The 16451-nt window shown below is 36.6% G+C and overlaps 2 protein-coding genes and 1 pseudogene across 2 annotated transcripts; 2 read left to right on the forward strand and 1 right to left on the reverse strand.

Annotated features, from left to right (window-relative positions):
* Positions 1–1875: 1875 nt before the first annotated feature.
* On the reverse strand, positions 1876–3532 carry LOC147282190 (uncharacterized). The gene is made up of 3 exons (XM_086247564.1): positions 3073–3532; positions 2464–2568; positions 1876–2360 (listed from the first exon to the last, which is right to left on the reverse strand). Exons 1-3 carry the CDS (start codon positions 3388–3390, stop codon positions 2049–2051), a joined length of 735 nt encoding a protein of 244 aa, XP_086103690.1. The 5' UTR covers positions 3391–3532; the 3' UTR covers positions 1876–2048.
* Positions 3533–5367: 1835 nt separating this feature from the next.
* LOC147282191 (putative RING-H2 finger protein ATL71 pseudogene) lies at positions 5368–6021 on the forward strand (annotated as a pseudogene).
* Positions 6022–12249: 6228 nt separating this feature from the next.
* Positions 12250–15808, forward strand: LOC147282192 (uncharacterized). Its single transcript, XM_086248857.1, has 4 exons — positions 12250–12539; positions 13006–13107; positions 13253–13413; positions 15476–15808. Exons 1-4 carry the CDS (start codon positions 12452–12454, stop codon positions 15587–15589), a joined length of 465 nt encoding a protein of 154 aa, XP_086104983.1. The 5' UTR covers positions 12250–12451; the 3' UTR covers positions 15590–15808.
* The last annotated feature ends 643 nt before the right edge of the window (positions 15809–16451 follow it).

Genomic DNA, 16451 nt, shown 5'->3' on the forward strand with positions numbered 1-16451 from the left:
AAGAGAAAGATAGAATATTTTGAGGATGGTGCTTTGCCTCCTCCTCATGAGGGTGGAGATGCAGATCAAAATATGAACCAAATAGGAGGAAACACACTTTCAGATGGTTGGAATAACCCTGTACAAATGGATTATTTGTACATGAAAAATGGGAACACTGTTGGTGGTACCAACAATAATGATAGGAGTGATATGGGGGAGCTGCCATCATATACCTATTTTGGAAGTTCTTTTGGTGTCAATGAGATGGAGCTGCCTGGTGGGAACCCCTATGGTGGAAGTCATGATTTGGGGTTTCACAATCCAATTGTTCAAAACAACAATATTGGTCCTAGCAGTAGTGTTAGGACTGATATGGAGAAACAACCTCCACATACATATTTTGGCAGTACTTTTAATGCTGCCAATTACATGAGAATGCCAATTGAGAACTTTGCTGGAAGTTGTTTTGGGCTGCCCTATGGGCATGGCAGCCAATATGAAAATGGTATGGAGTGGCCATATAGAAATTTGGGAGTAAGGGGTGACGAAAATAATATAGGGCTGCCTCTAAATTATGGAGGCATTACTACTGGAACTATGATGGGGCAGCATGGATGCATTCCTGGTGGCAATACTGGATGGAATGTTGGAGGCAATAGCGTTGGTCCTGTTAGATATAATGATGGAATGGGGCATCTGCCACATCAGAGGCCATCCAGGAAGTGATTTGCAGCTACCTCTTGGATTGTTTGGAGGCAACAATGGTGGAAGTGATGTCGGGCTTCCCTATGATGTTAGCAAAACTTTCCAAAGCTCCTTCTCTCCTTGAATTTTCATGTACTTCTATCGTGTTTGATTTGGTTTTCTTTTAGTTATTTGACTTTCAATCCCTTTGCCTGATCTTGTTTGATTTATGTTTCAATTAATTTCTCTCTATAATGAATTATTGTTATCTTTTCTTATACTTTTATGCAATTTTATAGTTTATTTTGATTGTGTAAGCTTACATACTTTTATACATATGCTACTTTTATAGGAAGACATTGTTGAGAATTTAATTTATGCAATCAACTGGAAGTTTTGAAAAGTCTCAAATGGTTCTTCAATTAAACAAGACAACGATTATGATAATAATAATAAATAATAATACTTTATTACATATATGTTCTTACTCACTTATGTGTAGTCAGTTTGATATAATATTAATTCATGCAAACATATAATGACAAAGAAGAGAGGGAAGCAAAATGAATATCTAGTACTTTGATTTGTACTACTTCAATTTGGAGAGGCCCAATTGACTACACTCTGATCTAAGATGGCATTTCTGTGGTGGTGTAAAGTTGATATTTCCCTTGAAATAAACATTTTATTAGAATTTGATTCTAGCCGTCACATTAAAGATTCTTATAAGCCCTTAAGTTTAGTTCAAGTGGTAAGTGGTGAAGTGTGACTGTGGAAAAATGAATTAGGACTAAGACTGGTTTCGATCCTTTCTAATGTCCTAAGAAAATTGACATTTCATATGTAAAATGTGGGATTTTTATATATTGTATTTTTGTTGGAAATTTAAGTTGTGGGAAGGGAAGTTTCCATACTGCATGAGAGGTGAGATAACCATGGCAATTGTGATTCTCACCAATTTTGTCAAACCAACCAAACTATCACAAATTCTGGAGAATTAACAATTCTTACTAAAATTTCTGCAGAACCAACACTCATAATTACTGCAACTCTGAACAATGAACACTCGGCATTTGAATTGTTTAAGGTACCAAGGATTTCTCAAAATCCCTTCAACTCCTAAATAATAAGTAAAAATCAATGCAAACTATGCAATGCAGAAATAGAGTCTGAATCAACCAACTACTAATTTGAGTGTCACAAACAAAATTAGAACACAAATCTGATGAAATTGATATCTCTTTCCTATAATCACAATATGATCCTCAAAGGTGATTAATTTACAACAATATGTGCAGGAAACACACAAACAAATAGATTATGAAACCTAGTGCCTAGTGGGTAGTGAGAAAATTACAAGATTCTGGCAGAAACAGTGTACATTAGAAAATATTGTTAAACTGACTAGTGAGAGAGTCCTTCAAATTTGAATAGAGACCATAGAGTGAGTACTGACCAAGGTTGGCCACCTCATACCATGAGTTGAGCACTGAAAGGTGTTTGTCTGTGCCAGAAAATGCCAATTGGATCCCAAGGCTGCAATCCACAGAGCCTCCATGGTTTTTGCAGCTGCTGGTCTTGATTGCACAGTCCTGACTTTTGAGGCAAACAAAGTTGGAGTTCCCTGAACACTTGGAGCACCCATCCCTTTTCCAATACAGGTTTTGCAGCCTGCCCTTGTTGAACTCAAGCACCTGCATAAACAAAATTCCAAGGAATTTTTTTTTATTTTTTTTTTCACCAAACCAAGAACCACAATGAGAGGAAAAAAATACCAATTGCAATGAATTTACTTACCAGGGTAAAGCTAGTGACAGTATAGGAACTATTCCCAACAAAAGCAGGAATGGACCTTGCAGCATATTTACGCCCAGCAAATGCAACCATATACCCATAAGAATCCTGGTAATGCAACACCAAAATAACCGAATTTCCAATAATTGTTCACACCTTATCGGAAAATTTCGAAAACTGCCCTTTTTTTATTTCTATTAAAGACATTTAGCCACTTTTTAAAAATTTTAGAAAATAACTCTCGAGTTGTACTCGAGCTCCCATCATTAGTGTAGTGCTCGAGCACTACTCGACAAGCATCAAACACTTATCGATGAGGCTTCGAACACAACTTGAGGGCCCCGAGCACTACTGAAGGGGCCCGAGCACAACTCGAGGCCCCGTTCACTACTCGAGGCCCCGAGCACTACTGACTACTCCAGGGATATATTTGTCTAAAATTCTAGAAAAATGGCTAAATGTCTATAAAGGACTCAAATTTTAGCTAGTTTTTCATATTTCGCTACTCAATCCCATAGTTTCTGTTGGGGTTAGAATGCTTAATAATCAATAAAAACCCATAAAAGAAACCCTAATTTGAAAATAACAATTGAAAACGAAAGAGGAACGAACCGGTTTAAAGGAGGAGTTGACGGAGAGGAGAGAGATCTCGTCGACCTTGGGCCGGAAAACGGCGATCTGGGATTGGAGGGTGGAGAGAGAGAGTCTGCTATCGCACGGCGACAACTGCGCGGTGGCGTTTGCTTTGTTTGGAAGGAAGGTTTCGTTTGACGCGAAGGCGATTCCCAAGGTGAACCCGTCCCACCTCTGCACCGTCGTGTCCGCGCACGGCGAGTACACGCGGTTGTTGTCGCCGCCTTCGATTAACGACACCGTCATCATCGTCGTTATCGTGAGGAAGGTCGTCGTCCATGTGCCGAAGACCGCCATGGTTGGAGTTTGGAAAGACAGAGAAGATGACTTGGTTGTTAAGCTTGGAAGGACGCGGAGTTGGAGGTGTGATCTGGTGCTACGCACGGAGATGAAATTCAGCGTGATCGAACGTTGACTTGGTGCGATGATCGTGGATCTGGGAATTTGGAGGGAAGGAAATTGGGCCAGCAACGTAAAAGAAAGTTTACTACGGCCCAAAAGGCCTTAAACATCATTACTTTTCCAATTAATAAAAGAAGATTAAGGATAAAGGATTACATGGTAAGTTTCCATTGGACAAGGGCAATTGTATTTACATTCAAATTTTCAAATTTTAATACGTTTTTGCTTTTCTATTACTAAAGTATAATTTCTCACTGTTAAATATATTTGAATGTTACACGTTTATTTTACAAAATGAACAATTTAATTAGTCTAAACAAACCAATTCAATCTACTTTAATCGATTTGATGATTTTAGTGAATTACTAAATAACTAACTTCAAAAATTAACATGTTTGTATTGATTAACAGGTTTTTCCAATATATATAATCCCTTCTTTAGTTAACTGCAAGTACTGGCGTTCAATACGTAATGCAATTTTGTACTGACGTTCACTACGTAATGCAATTTTTAAGTATTTACACTTATGGTTAACCGCATTAAAAAATTATATGTATGCATGCATTTATTATATAAATTAACAAATGAATCCATTGGAGTTAATTACAACACTCAATATCAAAGGAAGAAATTTCTTGTAACAAGGATAGTTATGTGGGATCACCAATGTGAGAGGACTAGAGGTGGGAGGGTCTCACATCGCAATTTTCCAACCCTTTATTCTCTCATGTTAGTGATGACACCTCATTGTTCTTATTGTAGGGAAGTTCTCCAAAATTAAGGATACTACTTGGGTCACCCCTTGGGGGTACCCCAAGGTCACCCCTCCCCCCTAAAATAATAATTTCGGTAATGCCGGCCCATGATCGAAACCGTTCACTTTTTAAATCACCTATTATAGATCATCTCTGCAAAAAATCAACTTAATCGAAAATCGTTTGATTATATAACTGTTGTTGATTAAATAGAAAAAATCAACGGTTTGATCAAAAAATCACTCTTTAATTGAAAACTATCAATTTTTTCTACTTAATTGATAATAGTTATTTAACCAAACGATTTCCGATTGATTTGATTTTTTGCAGAGATGATCTATAATAAGTAATCTAAAAAGTGAACGGTTCTGATCATGCGCCGACATTACCCAAATTGTTATTTTGGGAGAAGGGATGACTTTGGGGTACCCCCGAGGGGTGACCCAAATATTTTCCCAAAATTAAATATTGAATCTCTCCCTTCTCTTTTTACCTTCTATGTATTAAAAAAGAAAAAAAAAACAGTTGCATCCATTGACAAAGGACCAACCACATGACCCCAAATATTGTTTTGAATAAGGCTCTTACCAATCAACATGTGCTAACTTCCAATTCATTCTCTTGGCAGGGATAGAACAAGAGCTATAGCTGTATCAATATTCTGTGGGCACATAATATTAGCTTACCTCATTCTTTTTATAAAATAGCAGTAAACACCAACTAACCTTGCAAAATGCATGGAACGTGTGTTGCACGCCCAGAGAGGAGAAATTATCAAATATATACAGATAGATATGGAGAATTGGTTGTGAGTTGATAGAGAGATAATTATATAACAATACAGAGATGCAAAAAAAGCAAGACGTTACTCATAAAAGACAAACAATCTAAACCCAAAACCAAAAGGATTATCAGCAAACGTTGACCTTAAAAAACTTGCAGAAACAAATGATATCCATAATCTTACGCAAAGAAAAAACCATAATGTACTCACATGTAATGCCTCCTCCTCATTCACCTCTCTCCCTGTCTCTTTACTCAAGTCCAAATGCATCTTCCCTTTAATTAAAACTCCAACTACACCTTCTCTTTCTCTCACTCCACCTCATGGACTCGTTGACTTCTTAAAACTTGGATTCCCCAAATAACCAATTCTTTTGTCATTGTGCCAATGGCTGACCAAACCAAACCCAACATCATATGCAGCATCTTCCATCTCAATCCCTCTTGTTTTGGTTGTTATTTCTAAAGGAGATGATGAACAGCACAAGTGACACTAGTGGTTTCCTTGGCTCCAACAACATTGGTGGCTTTGGTTATGGCATTGGTGTATCAGTTGGAATCCTCCTGCTCATCACAACCATCACCTTGGCTTCCTACTTCTGCACCCGGACAACCCCATCGCAGCAGCAGCAGCCTTCCCCAGCGCCAAGGAACGCCCTCCGCGAGCAGCCTGACCTGCACAACTTTGTTGTTGACATAGGACTAGATGACAAGACCATCAAAAGCTACCCCAAGCTACTCTATTCCGAGGCCAAGCTCCAAAAGACAGACTCCACTGCCTCCTGCTGCTCCATATGTCTAGCGGATTACAAGGCCTCCGATATACTCCGGTTACTTCCGGATTGTGCACACCTCTTTCACCTCAAGTGTGTTGATCCATGGCTGAGGCTGCACCCAACTTGTCCCGTCTGCAGAACATCTCCAATCCCAACGCCTTTGTCGACTCCTCTGGCTGAGGTGGTTCCATTGGCAAGCAGGCGAGACTGATCATGGTGGATGGAGTACTAAAAGGAGCATGGATTTGCTTTTGGGGTCTTTTTTTTTTTATTTGTGCATCATTTGTACACAGAAAACATCATTAGCAGCATATCATTGGAGTTCCCAAATAATTGATGGAGCTCTTTCATAGTGAAAGTTTGTTCAATTCTTTTGCTTTATTTTGTAGTTTGAGAATGTTATGCCAGTAGGTGTTAACTATCAGTTTGGGAATGTATGAGAAAATGAATCAAATCAAGGATGGTCCCAACAAAAATAAACATCAAATCAAGAAAAAGAAGGGAAACTGAATCTAGATGCATCCATACAAATAGAAAACAAAAACAAAACCCAGTTGATGGATGAATTCCATATGAACGAAAACAACAAGCCAACTTATGCTAAAATCACCCAGAGAATTTGATGTTTGCAGAATAAGCCTGATAAGGATCAAGAGCCTAATATCTAAGCAGATCTGTACCTAAAGTTACTAGCCTGAATCTCATAACTGAAGGGGACAGTGACATTTATGAGTTACTACTAGGTAAGTCATTTACTGGTACAGGTTACCCTTGTTAAGAGTTAAGACCTATAATAGCCAGATTGCTGAAATTGAAGGGGAAAGTGACACTCCTTCTGACAACAGAACCTTCCATGATATCCTCCAAGATGCAAAGACCGAAGAAATCGAAGCATCCAACCCAAAAACCAATTGGCAATGGGACGAGAGACCTCTTATAAATACTATGCAAGGCTTTACATTCCCATCGTGGGATCTCTCAACAAAGACCTTTCTGATGAGAAAATATGTAAGAGGCATGCTCTGGTTGCAATTCCTATTTAAGTGGACAAACAAATTCCGAATCTATTAATACCCTCATAAAGCACCCCATCAATATCCATTGCCCACACATGATCAATATTTTCCCACATTGAGATTTCTTTGTAATTTCGTTTTCCTTCTCTTGTTGATGGAAACTGGAAGACATGAATTTTCTGTCCAACCTGAGCACAAGAAATTTCCCCCAGCTTTCTATGCATAGCTTCTGCCCTAATTCTCTGCCTCTATCAAAACATTGCAAGCTACCTATATGCCTTTACATCTCTATTATACAATCTTTAGAGTACACTTCAACTAGCAGAAGTCCTACTTAATTATTACATGCCTTTGGATCCTCCATGCTTCTTTAATGCTTTTCTGAAGTAATGATCTATAAAACAAGATGAAAACAGGTCATGAGAAGTGTTTCTCTACATGTGATGTACCTATCAAACTAGGAATGAGACTATTTCAATTATAAACCCAAATAAAAGAGGCATTTTCTGACAAGAAATATAAAAGAACTTTTACTTAAATGATCCTCTAACATTTCATAAGAAAATCGTTTAAAGTCCTCCATGAACAAGGGCTTAACTAGATATACAGTTGGGCCATAATTCTGAAACGCATCCCACAGAAACGTACAAAAACCACAAAATAATTTCTAGCAAATTCTGCAACCTATTCATTCATGTTAACACCTATTTTCCTTGCAACAATGCCACATCCACTTTCCAATGTTCCAACAACAATTCACCAAACATTTATGAATGGTTCTTGTTATATTATATCAACAAAATTATTTTGTTTCTCATTTAGAATATTGTTCCAACAACAATACAGCTAAGAGCATCACTGCAACTCAGCACCTATGCTCCCTCCCCTTACCACCAAAACTCCCTACATGAAGCATATAAAACTAAAGACAAACAATTTTCACAGTGAGATAGATTCCGTCCCTTTTCATCAAATAACGAGGGGTTTAATTCTAGTTCTTTAACAACCAAGAACATTACTGGTTCTTCTAGTAACTATAAATGAGCCTCAAATGTAAAATCATATATACATTGTCCTCATTATTTATTCTAGCTGATCATTTTCGGAATGTCAAAACCATCTCTGCCTCTCTATATCTTTCATTAGTTTCCATGTCCTACTAGCAGCTCCATTTCTTATGCATGCAACCAAAACGTTGATGGTTGCTTGACTGCATCTCCAACTTCCTCAAACTCAAAGCCAGCAGGTAAAGGGCATCTAAGACTATATCAATGCACTAAATTAGAACCCAAAGCACATGTGTTCGGAAGAAAGAAAAAGAAAAAGAGAATACATGTCTCTGTTACATGCATGCCAATGGGTTCTTAGTACCTGCTAGCTTTTGAGGATTCATGACTAAACTTGTACTCCTAGTCTCCTATCATTTTAACAAATTAGCATCTATATTTATTATGCACATGAAAAATCTCTTTGTTCCTTTTTTTTTTTTTTTTTTCCTTTTCTAAGCACATGCACTTCGGATTCCAATTTAGCACATTGATAGCAGCATAGCATTTTTGTGTCTTTCTCCGTTACATGCATTACTGTTGTGTGGGTGCCTTGTTTTGCCTAGTCAACCACAAACATCGCTTCCCATTCTAATATAATGTAACATTCATATCTACTGGCTAGGATAAACTTGAATTGAATGCCGAGCCCACCATTAACAATTCCAAATCTCAACTCGAAAACATTGCACTAGATCCCAAGTTTCACCACTACCACTAGTAAAACTTTCAAGTAACGGGTGTATACCCGTTGTCTCTGTCTCTCTCATCATCACATGACATCATGACCTAGCATGTGATGAGAGAGATTAAGTTTTCTTCCACTACCACCTACAAAATTCCAGATTTAGGGGTTCTTAATTTTTCTTTTGAAAAAATAAGGAAAAGATACGGTGCTAATTGGACAAAAAGGGCTTAAGCTTAAAATTGTGATTCAACCTAAGAAATCCAAGCATGAAGCCATGAATGTCTATACTGCATGAGCATTCATAACTATAGGATTCAACCATAATTTTTTACCAAATTACTGTGTACCAACATTCATGACAATGGCATGTATCAAATCTCAAATGAAACAACTGATCATAATGATGCTCGTGACAAAATATTTGGACAGAAAAAGCTTCACTACTGCATCAGCATTCACAAAAAAGTTAAACTAGTCGCAACCATGAAAACAATGAAACATGCCTACTAATACCATAGCATTCAAGGTAGAAAAAAACACATTAGTCTCTATGGGGTATTGGGGTTACCTGAACAAGCTTATTGAGGCCATGGTTTGCTATGCTGAGAACCGAGCATAGGCAGTGGACCCAGATAGTCCGTCCTTGACAAGTGACAAGAGTAGCATCGCTTTCGACCGCCTGCGCAGCTTGGAAGTATAGACGCAAGTAAAATTTCCACTTTACACTCATTTTTGCAGTTTTCTTCAAAAACTAGAGAATTTTTTCATTGTAACTGATACATCGCACCTAGTCTAACAAATTCAAAGTATAAGGATATTATTGGACGGTATGTTTATATTAATATGATACAATATTAATAACATCTAACTATATTATAACACATATACTAGTTACACCACGTAACGATGTTCGGTTATACAAAAAAATCTATACAAAAACTAACCCTTTTATATTAGCATATTTCAAAGTACAATTGTGCTCTACTGATTGGCAGCGGCGTCAATCGATCGGCCAATATAAATGCTGCCAATTTGTTCTTTTGGGGATCAATCGGTGCCTATTTGTTGCATAAATTTTAGGAGAAAAACTTTTATGCAACAATTATTAATGGTGTGGCATCACTAACGAAAAGAAGGAGATTTGGGACCATAACTTCTTGAATAAAGCTATCTGACCATGTGTATGTTACAACATCCGATTACATATTTATGTGTATATTTATTTCAAGTAAAGTTTATAATTTTTAAAATAAATAATATACATAGGACTGTAGCATAAAATGGTCGTACTATACACGTAATCAGACAACCCAACTTAAGAATTTCTCTTTCATTACCATATCCCTATATGTACTATTTACTTTAAAAAATTATAAATTTTATTTGAAATAAGAACACTTGTCATTGGAGATTGCACAATACAAGTTGCACCACTTCCTATTGAAGAATATCTTGTTTGGACATGAGACATTGAGCTTTGGGATCCACTCCCTCTGTTGATAATGACATCATCAACCCCTGTTACATGAGAGTTTTTAGAATTTAACTCTTGAATTTTGAGCGATCTAAAATTTGAAAGTTACAATTTAAAATCTAAATTTTATATGGCGATTCTATGCCTTAAAGTAAGTAACCCTATCAAGAATTATACTACGTGCCAATCGATCCACTCCACAAATGACACATTCAAAACCTTATAAAATATGAACATATGGTTAAGAGAATAATTTATTAAAACTATGTTAAAGTAGCTAGTGTGTTATAATCAAGATTGAATAAAGATGTGAATTGAAATAAAGATTTTAGATTTTAGATCACATCTTAGACTTGTATATTGACCTCATCTTGATCCTCTTAAATAAATCTATTTCCCAAATCTAAAGCCGATTAATTTTCAATAAAGTTTTTTAACTTGAGGTTAAAACAGTGAAAGTACGTGGAATTAAAATGTGTTATTTTAGATGGCTCCTATTTGAACACCCTTCCTCTTCTCACTACACACCCCTCGTTTAAATTGTGAAATGACAAGTTTAAGTTATTTAACCCAATAGTAAAAAACTTTAAAGGACCACTATTAGTTTATTATGAAAAAAAAAACTTTTTCTCTACACACCTAAACCCAACACCCCGTAACCCATTTCATCTTCCAACTCCAACATTTCAGCCACAACCTTCCTCAGCCCATAACCCCCTTCATCCTTCAATTATTAAACCCTAAATACATATTGTTGCTCTCAACACCAACATTGTACAAAAGTTTACTTTTTTTTATGAAGGGAGACTCACCTCGTTCCTTATTCGTCTTCAGATAAGGTATGATTATTAGTTTTTAAGTTTTTTATGAACTTTTTTCGTTTTTTGAACTTAGCTCTTCGTGGTTTCACTAAGGGTAGTTTGAAAATGTCAGGGGTGTTTTGTGAGAAATTATAAAATTTGAAAAGATAAAAAGGTGTGTAATGAGAAATGGGTGTGTAATGAAAAATGGGTGTGAAGTGAGAAGGAGATTTGTGTTCATATAGTAAAAATCTTGTTTTATGAAGATACTCATTATTTTACCTAATTATTAAGGGAAACTGATGTAGAACAAATGGCATAACGGTTCATGCAACAACTCGAACGCCAGAAGCCCAAGAAAAGAAACAAGCTTCAGCCCGGCCCAGTGTCAGAAATGGGCCCATGACATACCGATTCGAAGGGAACGACCGAGGGCCTATGACAGGCGATGACCGAGGGCCTATTTTGGCCAAATTCCTTCGTTTAGGGCTTCAAATAAGCAATTTAGTGTTTTTGAATAAGTTTCCTAAATTGCACTTTATTTCCATTTTTATTTCCGTTTTGAATTTCGAACGTCTAGGGTTCTGAACGTATTTAAACAACCTTTTGGCTGTTTGTAATTTTCAGTTTTATTATTTTTCAATCAGAAAACCTTGAGATTTCTCTCATTTCTCTGGTGGATTCCATATTCTTTCTTAGGGATTAACGCTGGTTTTCCCTAATATATCTCAATTGCGTGTTACGCTGCGTCAGAAACTATGAAATTTCTTGGGTTTATTACGCTTTGAACCCTCTAGATTTGGGTTGTTTTTCACTTTGCAACATGATTTTGAAAACCCTATAATTTACACAATAATATTAGGCTTGTCTTTCAATTTTTTCCTATGTTAATTTTGATCGTCATATGAAATGTTATTTTCTTACGTGGAAGCTATGTGATCCATGTATTTTCTTTATGCGGCATGTAATAAGGTGTCCACCCTAATTTATGTTAAGGTCAATTTCGTAAAATCAATTACCCCTTTCTCACCCAATTCTACCATGTCATGTGTGCCATCTGACATGACACATGCCCCAACAAAAATTTACAATGGACTTCTCGGCACTTGCTACATAAGAAAGTGTGGGTTCCATAGCTTTTATATAAGCAAGTAACGCTTCAAAAGAGAGGTGAAACACGGTCATACTTATAGAGGGTGGAAATTGAAAAACAAAACTAACATTAAGGTATAAATTGTAGAGTTTTGAAAATTAGAATAGCGAGTGAAAAACGATCGAAACTTGAAGGTGTCGATTGTAAATAACCCAACCTTTTAAACAAAAACGAGTCCGTGACAGCAAAGGAGCCTCTAAGGCTCTAAATATATAAGTCTTCCTTCTTCGCCACCTAACGTTCCTCTGTCTTCAACCAACATAATAACTATAAGTCGTCGGTCATCTTCAGACTCCTTCTTCTTCTTAGCCACCTTACCTTCCTCCATAATTCACAAATACCTCTCTTTCTCAGTTTCTCTCTCTGTCTGTCTGTCTTTTAGTTTTATAAACCCTAAAGTTTCACAGTTTTTATAAATATATATATAATATAGTTATTTTATTCGAGCAAAGCAATCCGTGAAGATGGCTCAGCTGAAGTTCATCGCCACCCTCCTGCTCTCGCTCTGTCTGGCTTTACCTCTCATCCAAGCCAAGGACGTCAACTACTGCGGTTCGTCACTCGAATCCTTCTCTTCCAGACTTTACTTTTTTTGTTTTCAGTATGCCTTATATGATTCTATGCTTTCAGATTAAGCTTTCAATTCTCTGTTTGCTTGCCCAGAAAATCACAAGTTTTCCACTTTTACAGTAAAGTCAACTGATTGTTGTTGTCAAATCCGATTTGGGTTCTTTTGTTTTGACATAAACAGAACATGGAAGAAATATCGGATATGCATCTGCATCCCCACTCTCTAGACAAAACCAATTTTTACAATTTTTAAGTAATTAATTTCCCAACTCAAGAAAAAACAAAAAAGAAGTATGGGTTTTGTTTTTCATTAGAAATTTTTCTCTGGGGTGTATATATTCAATAAAAGGTGTTTCAGTGTCGTATTTTACAATGGTTTGTTTCTTCACTTGTTGTTGTATTGCTGTTTGTTCAATGAAACTTAATTGGATACCCGAAATATGTTCAGATAAGAGTGCTGACTATGCTGTCAAGGTCAAGGGAGTTGACATATCTCCTTATCCTATAGCGAGAGGCAAGACTGCCAGCTTCAACATTTCTGCAACTGCAGGTTCTATTAAAGCTTGACTCTTTTAATAAATGTTTAATTTACATATAATTTGAAGAGATAAACACGACTTGGATAATCCTATGTCGTTTGAAGACTTTGCTGGGAGTTTGGTTTTGACGGGAGCCCTTTGTATATGCGCTGACAGGTGACTCCATCTCTGGAGGGAAATTGGTGATTGAAGTTTCTTACTTTGGTTGGCACATCCACAGTGAGACTCATGACCTTTGTGACGAAACATCTTGCCCTGTTTCAACTGGTGATTTCTTGATTTCCCACTCGCAAGATTTGCCTGGATTCACTCCACCTGTAAGTCCTTGCCTAACACATTTATAGTTTCATTGTATATGTAACTACTGACAATCAAACTTGAACAAGCCTCTGAGTTTAACTGTTGGTTTCCTGTGAGCTTCATGAATACAATGAAATATTTATAGTAACTGTTAGGTTGTCACCTTAGAAAGGGAATGAAGACAGCTGAACGCCTTATTGTAAGTAATCACATCATTGTAGATAAATGTAGGACATGAGGACGGTGCTGTATTATGGTGATGGTCGACTGTAGATGGCAGAAATTTTAGTAATCAAAAGAACTTTTAGCAAAAAGAAGAAGATGATTATTTATGGTTTCTGTAATTTCAGAGTAGATTGAAAGATAGGAGGAAATAAATAGAGACATGTAAAAGTAGATTGAGAGAGGATACAGGTCTCCAAGCATTCAACAAAGACACAAATTCCTTTCCTTCTAATCTACCTTTGACTTCAAAAGTGAGCCTTATCTATAGGCTTTTGAAAGAACTCCAAATAAGAGTTGTATGAAATCGGAGAATTAAAGAGTAGAAGACTCTTATAAAACTTAAAAGATGTTGATTCTTTCTAAGACCCAAATACATTCACTCTTTATAGCCCTTAACATTAATTCTTAGATTGACTCTTTGACTAAATCTTAAAAATGGGTGGACTCTTTTGATTACAACCGACATTCTTCTTTAGACAAAAAAGGCCTCATTGATAGACTGGGGCCAATGGTCTTAGTCTTTAGCTTCCAATGAGGAATGGACTTTGAGATTGTGTTCTTTACCCATCTCATTTTATTTTACAAATTTGATGTGTGGCTCAATAAGCAATCCAAGCTTGCAAAAAGCATCCACGAAAATAACATTGATGCAGCTATCCCTTTCAATAACTATGGTGTAGACTGCACAGTTGATCATTATATCGGACACGCATTTGAAAAATGTTGCTCCTTTGCCAATCTTCCTTGTCATGCTTCTTTTGTGTAGTGAGAACTGAGAAGAGTACGCAAAACCAAACAAGGTTGCCGCTCATCACTGCAATGATCAAAATTTCTGTCCCCACCACTTTCTTGTTCTACTTCTTGCGTAATAATTCCTTTTTCTCTCTGCTTAGGGGATAGCATACGCAATAAGAGCTTCTTTATTATAGAAAGGTCACCAATTGATCTGGACATTGTGCTGAAAAATTTTCAAAGCCTTTGCATGTCCAACATTGCACCTTGATTTTAGCTTTAGAAAGGAGCCTATAATCATTTGTAACCAAGCTAAAAAACTTATTGGTATATATTCTTCAACAAACAAAACTTCCTTGCACTAATTCTATGAACTGTAGGTGAACTCATAGCTTGTAGTAAGCTTGTACAAAGTAGCATGCAATAATCATCTACATAATGAGGTTTTTTGTTCATCTACTCCTGAATTTTTGCATTATAGATGCCTTTGCATAACAGATAAGAAGATCCTGAAAGAAAACTCTAAAAGTTTTCTAAGAAGTGCCTAATTTCTGAAATCCAACTGCTTTGCAATGTGCTGCTGTTTACTCATTTCATTCTGTCTTTCGGCATCTTTATTTCAGTTTTTGCTTACTTATCATCACTTAATTTGGATCTGTTAATAGAAGCCTATGAAAATAGAGATTGAGTCTATTTGAGTCTCAAACTCCATATAGTAGACATTCCATGATGCAAAATGACCAGGATCATCCATGTTCTTTAGAGCCAATACATTCTTTAGCTGGATTGACAATATTAATTGCAGAAAACCAGTGGAAAATAGCTCCTGATAAATTTTTTGAGTGCTTTAAAAAATATATATGGATTATACCTCACTCTGATACATAAATTAAATTGGTGCTGCTTTATGTTTGATTTCTTTCCCCTTTGATTCTCAAACTGCTTTTGGAATCACCCTGCTCCCTTCATCATTACCACTGTCATTGCCTCCTCCATCTTATTAGCAATTTGAATGAACCTAACATAGACCAAACTACCCGATGTCATGTTGATCAGCGATACAATTTTGTGATGTGTGTATTCATCTGCTGTCTGAGTTCTGACTAAGTTTGGCACATGCAGGGTTCATACTCTCTTCAAATGAAGCTGTATGACGGAAACAAACATGAGCTGACATGCATTGCCTTCGATTTTGACATTGGGTTTGCATCATCCGATTCTGTGGCTGATAGTTAAGTGCATCAAATGTTGGTCATTTGGTACACCTATCCAAACTATATTATATAGCATGTAAGTCTTATAAAAAAAATATATATTATATAGCATGTAAGAATAATTCTCATTGTTCCATGCTTATACTTCAACTTTGCTGGTATTTTGTGATGTGTAAATTATTATCACTCCATCTACTTGTTGTTGAGACTTTTAAAAGTTAATGGAACTGGAATTAAAATATGAGACGGTGTTATATTACATGTGATGAAGTGTGATTGCAGATGATAAGCAACAACCAGTCATTTTGGTTTTTTATTTTTTTGGATAATCCTTTTGTTTCAGAAATGATTGCACTATAGTAAAATACTTACGGCTCACCATTATGCTTGTGGCTGAATCAATGAATATGGACAAAAAAAAAAATTTGCTAATCTTATAGCAAGCAGGTGCAAGGCACGTGCAGTCGCTCTCCGAGCATAGACTCAAGTGTAGCTCCAGAATGTAATTGTGCATACTCGATATGGTGTGTTTGGTCTCATACTTGACATGGTGCGTTTGGTCTCATGCTCGACATGGTGTGTTTGGTCCCATACTCCGACATAGTGTCTGATACCAAATGGTATGAACTTAGATAGGACTAGTCCTCACAAAACCAACTTGCATGTAAATGGTGTCCAAGAGTTCATATACCCACAACTAGCACATACTTAGCGGATGAGATTGCAAGCAAAATACCCTCTCAAGTTAAGGATATAACACAATTTATGGAGGGTTTTGAGCCGAGTGCACAAACTTTAGATTCCTTATCGAACCATTATGGGCATAATGGTTGGATGTGTTTGCTGGTACAAAAGGTTTCAATCACTTTAGTTGTTATCTCGAC

Source organism: Dryas octopetala, chromosome 6 (genome assembly GCF_963921425.1).
Source record: "Dryas octopetala chromosome 6, drDryOcto1.1, whole genome shotgun sequence".
Taxonomy (NCBI): Eukaryota; Viridiplantae; Streptophyta; class Magnoliopsida; order Rosales; family Rosaceae; genus Dryas; species Dryas octopetala.

Excerpts from the sequence above, each read along its gene's own strand:
- LOC147282190 (XM_086247564.1), bottom strand. The coding sequence starts at position 3,390 with ATGGCGGTCTTCGGCACATGGACGACGACCTTCCTCACGATAACGACG. Across the intron at positions 2,569-3,072 it reads TCAACTCCTCCTTTAAACCG|GATTCTTATGGGTATATGGT; the intron begins GTTCGTTCCTCT and ends TTGCATTACCAG. Across the intron at positions 2,361-2,463 it reads CTGTCACTAGCTTTACCCTG|GTGCTTGAGTTCAACAAGGG; the intron begins GTAAGTAAATTC and ends TTGTTTATGCAG.
- LOC147282192 (XM_086248857.1), top strand. The coding sequence starts at position 12,452 with ATGGCTCAGCTGAAGTTCATCGCCACCCTCCTGCTCTCGCTCTGTCTG. Across the intron at positions 13,108-13,252 it reads CAACATTTCTGCAACTGCAG|GTGACTCCATCTCTGGAGGG; the intron begins GTTCTATTAAAG and ends ATGCGCTGACAG. Across the intron at positions 13,414-15,475 it reads TGCCTGGATTCACTCCACCT|GGTTCATACTCTCTTCAAAT; the intron begins GTAAGTCCTTGC and ends TGGCACATGCAG.